At 33.5% G+C, this 9,554-nt stretch overlaps 1 protein-coding gene across 3 annotated transcripts; it reads right to left on the minus strand.

The window, feature by feature from the left end:
• Window positions 1-960: 960 nt before the first annotated feature.
• On the minus strand, window positions 961-8,158 carry LOC136208507 (transcription factor TGA2.3-like). 3 transcript variants are annotated; one of them, XM_065999418.1, is made up of 12 exons: window positions 7,432-8,158; window positions 6,356-6,459; window positions 5,759-5,823; window positions 5,465-5,644; window positions 5,191-5,268; window positions 5,036-5,095; window positions 4,823-4,900; window positions 4,683-4,734; window positions 4,190-4,461; window positions 3,037-3,285; window positions 2,647-2,769; window positions 1,459-1,596 (listed from the first exon to the last, which is right to left on the minus strand). In XM_065999418.1, exons 1-11 carry the CDS (start codon window positions 7,527-7,529, stop codon window positions 2,683-2,685), a joined length of 1,323 nt encoding a protein of 440 aa, XP_065855490.1. In that variant the 5' UTR covers window positions 7,530-8,158; the 3' UTR covers window positions 1,459-1,596; window positions 2,647-2,682. The 3 variants fall into 3 exon arrangements, with proteins under 3 accessions (XP_065855489.1, XP_065855491.1, XP_065855490.1); XM_065999417.1 differs by lacking the exon at window positions 2,647-2,769 and having other exon boundaries at window positions 961-1,596; window positions 7,432-8,154; XM_065999419.1 differs by lacking the exon at window positions 2,647-2,769 and having other exon boundaries at window positions 961-1,596; window positions 6,356-6,418; window positions 7,432-8,153.
• Window positions 8,159-9,554: the final 1,396 nt, after the last annotated feature.

The following is a 9,554-nucleotide window of genomic DNA, read 5'->3' on the forward strand; positions in this document are numbered from 1 at the left end:
AGGAAATAACGTAGAAAAACCATTTCTTTGATGGTAACAAGAAGAAAGAAACCAAGCAACGAACAGGAAGATGAAAAACCATGACTTCGTTTTTTAGGGTTAGGAAGTTGCAGAATCAAGAGATGAAGAGAGGAAATAATTCATTGTGATTTTAACGAAATGGTGCAGATTTCGTGCAATTTAAAGGAAGAAATGAAGATCAAAAGTCTTCAAATCATTAATGCAGGAGCAACTTTTCGCGTAACCAATGAGATTGGGGGAGCGAGCGGCCGTTCGCGATGTATGAAAAGTGGGAAGGTTAGGGGTATTATGGGAAAGTCACACAAAATCAGTCTAGATATGTAGTAGGTTGAGTAAATGGGTTACTTATATAAATGGACCTCCCATTTGACCCAGTTTTGTAATTTTTCCTATTATAAACCACATATATTTTGTTCTTTATTCTGCATCAATTGCATATTAGTTCATTTAAAAATAAAATAAAACATGATTTAATAACACAATTTGAGATTAATATTTATAAATTCGGTGAAAGTTTTTAATTTTTATTGTCCAACTCGTACAATAGAAAGTATATTTTTAATTTAAAAAAAACCATGTCTAATCATATGTTTATGATGTGTTACTAATTAGTGATAAAATGACTCACGTGTGAAATATAAAAGACAAAATTCATAACCAAAAAACTAGTTTGATAAATTATTTCTCAAACTGATACACATTAACAAATAGGTATAAAATTGTTCTTTGTTGCCAATGTTAGGAACAAAATTACACTATTTCAAATGTTATATTTCAGATGTTAAAGAGTAAATACTCCTCAAACATTAGGTGTTCTTTTTTTTTTTTTTTTTTTCATCTTTATCCCTTTTAAAAACCCTCAAAACACACAAAGAATAAAGGTAAAATTGAACATGCCAAAGTTAGGAATACTTAAAAAGAGTTGTTGTTGCTGCAATATACAGACAAAAAACCACCTTCTCAATTGATTCAGCTATCATTCTTATCGTATAAGCTTAGCCACCGATAATATATATATAAATACACACCAAACACTTATTTGTGTACATGGCCAAAAAAACAAAAATGAACACAACTAACCAGCTATATCTTGATTTTTGACTTCTACTATAAGAACTGAAAGCTATGTTACAAGAACATCATCTATTTCCCCCTTTTATCACTTCTAACAGACATCATCAAACCTAATCAAATTATTACAACACAAACAGTAAACAAACATACATCTACAACATTAATCTGCTGTTACAGATTCATTATCATTGCCTCCTATAACTAACTCTAAACCCTTTCCTTTCCTTTCCTTCCCTTCTCTTCATCACCATTCTCAAACCAAGAACTTGACAAACCCACTTGTCGTATCGGTATCATAATGCCTTTATCTCAATGCTATATCCACAAGTCACACGGTCAACACCCAACACACCTTTACTCTTTCGGCCGGGCCAACCATAGAGAGCTAAGGGCTCGAAGCCGAGAAAAATAATCATTTATTGCCAGAAGAGCACGGGCTGACTGCCGGGTTGTTAATATACGGTGCAGTTGTTCAAGTGTTTGCTGCCTCAGATTATCGGCCTGATAGTTGCCAAACCAAAAACAACTGTAAGCAGTGGAACTACCATATGTGACAGAAGAAAACAATGGTGTGGGAAAGGAAACAACTCAAAGCATTTCATATATTCAAGTTCATATATGCAAACATCCTCAAACACCAAGTTTACATGATCAGTCAAATGACATAAGCCTTTAGATATAGGTTAAATTACTTGTTTACATGGAAAAACATTTGAGCTTGTTCGGAGATGTCGCTCACAAAATCTCTATGTTATTTGAAATTTCACCTCCTTTACAGGAATATTAGATTATGCTCGAACAAGTTTTCTCCTTAGTTCATAAATTCAATCTCATTAATGAGTTACACTAGCCAATTGAAATCTGCATTTTCCACTACTAGTTTGAGTAACAAACTAGAAGATCAAATCAAATCTCCTTGCATCAAAATACCCACCATAGGAATCCAAGCTAGCTAATTTTCAGACATTCCATCACTCAGTCCTCAAGAAACATTGAACAAATTTTGCATCCTCACTCTTCTCAGGCTTCAATAATTAGTATTTTTCAAGTCTAACAAAGCCAGAGTTAAATAAAGGCAGAACAAACATGAATCATCAATAAGTTCCAAGTATCTTAAGCTTTCAAGCATCAGTATGCAGCCAAATTCAAAATCCAACTATTCCGAACCTAGAAGAGCCAGCCACTAGTTCACCAGATTCCTAACTGAGATGAAAAAATAAACTAAACTCATTTCCAAGATTTTTTTTCCACCTCTAATTCTGTGGAAGAAAGGGGAGAAAAAGTCTTCTATAATATCATGTGCATCTGACCTCCTAATGCAGTTTGTATATTCTATAAGCAGGATAGGTGCAATTACACGTTATCCTCATTTGTTCTACAGCTTAATTTCAAAGACCAGTCCATGTGGAGTTAATGTGCACATGATCCCCTACCAAATGTGTATCATCTGTTCGACCAAATCAAGTCAAGCTGCTTATTAGGGCATTATGATCTCTAGATGGTTTGGAGGCAGAAAAATTAAATGGACAAAATGTTGAAGTTAATGCATACCCCATTTTTTAAGCTTCAATTTAAAATGCCAGAACATTATATGAAGACATGTGCTCCAACTCCCTTGTCCATGCATATGTAGAGCATGTTGCGATGCACATAAATAATTATATATTCTTTAGCCTGGATATTCCATATAACAGATATCTTAGAATGTGTTTTCTTTTAACAGACAAAATAGTACTGAAGCGGCTTCATTTTACAAATACAAAAGAAGTTGAAGGAAAAACCCAGATGCTGACAAAGTGAACCAAAATGGGAGCAAAACAAGAAAATGACGTGCTAAAGTCATCATGAAAGTTTGGCTTGAAACTTCAAAGATCCACTGCACCAAAAGAAATGTGTTTGGAACTCAATACAATAGATGACACAAATCTAGAAGAAACATACCTGACGAAGGAAACCATCTAGTGTTCCTAGCTTTCCCATGGCCATGGCCATCTGTCCCATATAGTTTGCCACGTTTCCAGAAGGACCTGATGCACCAGGGGTGCCATTGGCCAGTGTCTCAGCCAGAGATTGTTGCAAGGCTTCCATTCCTTGTGATAGAGCATCTTCAGCCTGCTGGGATGATTGCTGTAAGTTGTAGATGCCCATAAGCTGTTGCTCTGTTAGAGGTTCCAATTGATTCACAAGAAGCTGTACAATTTCACACATCCTAATTCAGGTTAACATGAAATCAAAATCTTAAGAGATAACTGTGGAAGTAATCAACGAGGATGAGGAGAGCAGAAAATAATTCAGAACCATGTTACTAACATTCCAAATGAGAAGGAACACCATAAAATGATTCAAGTCAAGATAATCTGGAGTTGCATAAAACCTAATTTTGACACTACCAATTGTGCCCATGTCAAAAGCTTCAGAAGAACAACCCACAAGATCTACAGAGTCTTCTAGATCTATATATAGATAGCTTACATGCATTTCCTACAACTTCTTTTTTAGTTCATCAAGTAAAAGAATAGCTCAATCAAGCAGCAAGGACACAACACAGAATGCTACTCTACCACATTCCTTCTTCACAACCCAACACATAACCGATCATTGTGGTCTTAAGCAAAGATATCAGAGCATTATGAGAGTAACTGATGGTGCAAACATGCAAAAACAAGATGATTCTCCCTAGATTGAACATTAATCAACAATTTACATCATATGGTGCAATGCGATGTGAAAAACTATCCATATACACCATCTAATGAAAATCAATCAAGACTGTATTGTCAATATATGTAAACATGGATCTGTACTAGACACTTTTCTACCCCTCCGCAATTATCCTAGTCCTGAAAATTAAAGTACAAAAGATCACACAACATTTTACAGGACAAATTTTATATATGGATCAGCAAAGAAACAACTAATTCTGCAGTGATAAAAATGCAACACTAGCAGCATGGATTCAAGAAAGTTTGGTAAATGGCTCCGAAATCTAGCTATATGCATTGTACCTAAGATCAATCAAGCAGATTGAAATGCAAGCCAATGCCCCCCATATTTTGAATCAAACAAACTAAAAAGAAATATAGACAAAACTCACCTTCAGGAGCTCAGATGAACGGAAGCCACCAATCCACATAAAACACCTCTCTGCTGGTGTCTTCCACATTCCTGACAAGATGTGGAAAACATCAGCTTTGGCTGCAATGCCCTTCAGCCTGTAAATCTCATTGAAGTGTGCTATCACATTTTCAACAATGGAACGAAGTTCAGTGTCCCCGGCATGTGAATTGACTGCAGCTCTCAACTCATTTATCTGCCTGTTATGTTCTTCTAGCCACCGTGCGTACTCTACATCAAATGCCAACGCACCTGTAGAATAATGAAAAACACGGGGAGAAACAAAGTGAATACATTAGAAGCTCCTTGAAAATGAATCAATAAATTCTGCTATATACAGTTAGATGCCATTCACTTGATTATAAACAACATTGACAAAAAGTTTAGATTTGTGATATACTGATTATTACAAGTGATACCACATACACATGCACCCAAATAAATAAATATAAGACTATAAATTAAATACATACCATTCCCACTCATTGAATGGGATTGATCTCCTGAGCTTGAAATAAAAATTCCCTAGATGTGAAAAAGAACTAATTGTTAAAACTCAAGAGAAAATTCTGTCACATGATTGGTAAGTTAACAATATAAGACACTATATCACCTGTTGGCGAGCTCTTTGAAGCTCTTGCTCAAGTGTAGTTAGCTTCAGCCTACTGCTCTCCAGTTGTTGTACATATGCCTACGAAGTTAGAAGGAAGGAGTTCAACAACAGCCATTTTAGATCACATAAATAACCAGAAAGAAGTATATGTCAGCTCATGAAATTAAATGCAAAAGGCTACACAAAAGATGCATGAAATCAGATTGGACTCACTTTTTTCCTTAACCGGCTCTTTCTGGCAGCTTCACGATTTTGAGCAAGTCTGCGTAGTGTCTGAAAGATGATAATAAAATAAAAAGAGTAAGGATGACCAAATCTATGACATATTTTTTGCACTGCATATGAAAAATCAGTTAAAATCGTTGGACCTTTTGATCCCCTGCCTTCTCCTTTGATTTGTCACTAGAATCCGATGCCATAACTGCGGTGGATTGTCCTCTTTCAAACTGCACTTATGAAAAGATAAGTTATAACCTCTCACTGTCCAATAGTCTAAAGAGAGCCTGCAGAGTTATGCAACTACTTAGAAGTAAAAATTGTTTCATTATTACGAAGTGCAAAACAAGCTTGTTTGAAAGTGCATAAACCATTCAAAATTGTAAAAAAAGGACATATGGGAAGTCATGAACAAAGAGACTTCACCTGATTGTTTTTGTCATCTGTGTCATCAGTTGAGGTGTCCGTTCTAGAGCTTCCATCCCCGGCGTTGGTCTCTCCCCAATTCTCGCGATGGCTACCAATCATAGAGACTGGATTTGATTGTTGTAAATTTTGGTTACCCACAATAGCAGCAGACAGATTTATATCTGATGGTGCAAGTGACTGAAACACCCATAACACTCATTCCAAGTGAAGTTTTGAGAGAAAAAGATAGTTTAAACAAAATCCATCAATATAACAAGTGCAGAATTGGTACACTAAAAAAGAAATGTTCACCTTGCCAAATTGGAAATCAACACCCAGTGATTGGCTACTTGACTTTAATTGATTAAACATAGAATCTGGAAGATAACAGATTTATGAAATTAAAAAGAATGGTATACATGCAGTGTACTACATAATTCATAACAACTTGGTCAATCCAAAGGAGAAAATCAATAGTCTGACAACATTATTACATTTTGGTCGAAGATGAAACCATGGCTTCAAAGACCATACTGTGAGTTGGAATCACTCAGTATGCAAGGACTCCTTCCATATCCATACCCATTCAAGGTATTGCAAACAAGGTATACTAAATAACAAATTAAGAGAAAATTTAATTTGGCATTGTAGGAAAGGTGTAGTGGAAATGGATCCAGGTTGATCAATCTACCATGGGATTTCTATTAGCCCTATTATCTAGGCTATCACTGACAGCCAAGTAGCATGTACTAGTAGCCAAAACAAAGACCAAAAGAAAGCAGAGCAAATAAAACAAATTAGGAACTGAAGGTTCAAAACAAAGTAGGGAATGAAAAAATAAATACAATATATATAAAGCATATAACAGAATTTGCAGAAGTTCAAAATAAGAGCTTGGGGACTCCATACTTCTGCTAAGATCAACAGCATCATCTACACGAAATCCAAGAGATTGTTCGAGTGTTCCAAAATCTGAAATTCGAGAAGAACGAATATTATTTCCTTCTGTGCCCCTGAAAACCATGTCATAATAACTATTAGCACGCAGTAAGTAAAACCAACAATCAGAAAGCAAAGAGAAGATATATGTTAAACTTGAACGGCAAATCAAACAATTAACTTGTGTGTGTGTGTAAAACTTGTATTTCATCAATAAATGAGGAGAGCATCTGATTGAACCTTATAAATTCAGTTATGTAGTTTCATCTGAAATGAAGTATATAAAAGAGAAAAAAAAACCAACACAGAGCATGTCAATTGTGATGGTTTTTCTTATTTCTGAGTCTGTCCATGAAATAGTTGCAACCGTACAATAATAGACCTATCAAGTGATCATGTTAAGCACCCCCTTCTCTGGGTTAAAAGGAAGGAGGGGAACTGAAGAAGAGGATATCATTATCATCATCACTGCCTGCAATTGAAGGCAAGAACTGGGCTAATAGATTCAACGTGCCTACCTGTGGTGCAATACCAATACTACTGTTACAGCATTCTCCCATTGCAATTACTACCAGAAAACATGAGAATACAAAACATTCGGGCTGGGCATACACAAACACACACAATCACAAGCACACCCCTTCTCCCTAAGCCACTGTAGCACAATTTCATAACGATGTACGATGAGTTCAGGACATTCCTATTCCAATCAAAAATTAACTCGAGAAATATTAACCTCAATTCCATATAATGACGCGAGAATGCACAAAATCTAACTTCTATGTTGAAAATAAAACTTCCTCCTCATATTCTAACTTTTGATAACCAACCTAATATTACAACTGCAATTCCCTTTTCAGTAGAAACTAATAAACCAAAGTACAGCTTTTGCATAGCAACTGCTTACTATAAAATACACAACCCCAATGAAAGAAGCACCCAATAGCAAAGTATCTAGTAGGAATCATAGAATTAAGTAGTCACCTGAACTTAAATTGACACCACGAGCGATTTTTTAATAAAAGAATAGTAGAGCAAAAACTTACATGGGATTGGAAGTAGGTATTGGAGGAACTAAACTCGGCATCCCTGTCACGGCGTTATTATCATTTTGTGCACCAACACTCAAAGGTCTAGTACCCATAAATTATCATTATCATCATCGCCGGCGGCGGCTCCACAGCAAAGAAGACAGCCAGAAATTTGCTAAAGCAAGCAGCAGATCCTTTTCAAAACCGACAAAACCCGGTGACCAAATATAATTTGTCCACAAAAAAAAAAAAGGCAATTACAGCATCACCTCCTACTCCGTGAAACTGAAGAGAAATTACAGTAGCTTGCAGAAGAACAGAGCTATAAACAATATGAAAACGCCAATCCCTAATAAAAACAAAAGCCAAACCCAACCACCTAATAACAACAACTACAAAGTCTATGAAAAATCACTGGCTTTCAGCAAATAGAGAGAGAGAGGCCAAAAGCCAGCCGTATAACTGAAAGTGAAGAAGATGGAGTTGTTGTGACAGTAATTGAGCAAAAAACAGCTGAAATGAATAGAGAAGCTGAAGTCAGAGCAAACCCTAAGCAGGCAGCCCGATTGAAGATAAATACAGGATGATTTTTTGACTTTTGCACATATAAAAATACATGTAAGTTGAATTTGTTTACTCTGTGCAATGGATTCTCTCTCTATCTCTCTAATAAGAAAAAAGGTATGCAGAGATTTTCAACAGACCCAACCTTGAAATTTGAGCTTTTTATTAGTTTTTTATGGTTTTGTTTCTTTCTGATTTGCTTTATGAAGCGGTAAGAGAGAGACAGGCACAGCATCAGATGGTTCCTATCTGCTTCTTCTTATTTATTTTTTTTTTGTTAAATAATTTATTATTTCCTACATTTTTAGGAAATATACTAGTTTTTTTACCGTGCGATGCACGGATTCATTTTAATATATAAAAATTAACAAAAATATAATTTAATAATTACAATTAATGATATAAAGGTGCTATATAAATTAAATATTATTATTTTATTTTCAAATTTAATTTAAATAATTTTTTTATAGATAAATATAATAATATAATTAAAATTAATATATTATATATTATATTATATTATATTTTTTTATCAGTAAAAAATAATGAAGTGACACCTCAGCTCCATCGTTACTGTTTTAGATTATATATAGATAGATATGCAGAGAATTAGAGAGATTTTAGGGATTAATTTAAATTATGTAGAACTTTTAGATATAGATATGCAGAGAATTAGAGAGATTTTAGGGATTAATTTAAATTCTGTAGAACTCTTAGATATAGTACCGATAAAATAATCTTTTTATAAATAAATATAATAATATAACTAAAGTTAATATATTATATTTTATATTATATTTTTTATCAGTAAAAAAAGATGAAGTGACACCTCAGCTCCATCGTTACTGTTTTATATTATATATAGATATAGATATAGATATGCAGAGAATTAGAGAGATTTCAGGGATTAATTTAGATTCTGTAGAACTTTTAGATATAGATATGCAGAGAATTAGAGAGATTTTAGGGATTAATTTAAATTATGTAGAACTCTTAGATATAGTATATAAATTAAATATTTTTATTTTATTTTCACATTTAATTTAAATAATCTTTTTATAGATAAATATAATAATATAATTAAAATTAATATATTATATATTATATTATATTTTTTATCAGTAAAAAATAATTAAGTGACACCTCAGCTCCATCGTTACTATTTTAGATTATATATAGATATGCAGAGAATTAGAGAGATTTTAGGGATTAATTTAAATTATGTAGAACTTTTAGATTTAGTACAGATAAAATAATCTTTTTATGAATAAATATAATAATATAACTAAAGTTAATATATAATATTTTATATTATATTTTTTATCAGTAATAAAGGAGGAAGTGACACCTCAGCTCCATCGTTGCTGTTTTATATTATATATAGATATAGATATGCAGAGAATTAGAGAGATTTTAAGGATTAATTTAAATTTTGTAGAACTCTTAGATATAGTACGGATAAAATAATCTTTTTATAAATAAATATAATAATATAACTAAAGTTAATATATTATATTTTATATTATATTTTTTATCAGTAAAAAATGAGGAAGTAACACCTCAGCTCCATCGTT

Source organism: Euphorbia lathyris, chromosome 10, assembly GCF_963576675.1.
Source record: "Euphorbia lathyris chromosome 10, ddEupLath1.1, whole genome shotgun sequence".
NCBI classification, from domain to species: Eukaryota; Viridiplantae; Streptophyta; class Magnoliopsida; order Malpighiales; family Euphorbiaceae; genus Euphorbia; species Euphorbia lathyris.

What these genes read in the sequence shown, in the direction of transcription:
- LOC136208507 (XM_065999417.1), bottom strand. Translation starts at nt 7,529, where the DNA reads ATGGGTACTAGACCTTTGAGTGTTGGTGCACAAAATGATAATAACGCC. An exon ending in TGCTGTTGATCTTAGCAGAA is followed by an intron (nt 5,824 to 6,355) that starts GTATGGAGTCCC and finishes GTTATCTTCCAG; the next exon opens with ATTCTATGTTTAATCAATTA. An exon ending in TTCAAAGAGCTCGCCAACAG is followed by an intron (nt 4,735 to 4,822) that starts GTGATATAGTGT and finishes TTTCACATCTAG; the next exon opens with GGAATTTTTATTTCAAGCTC.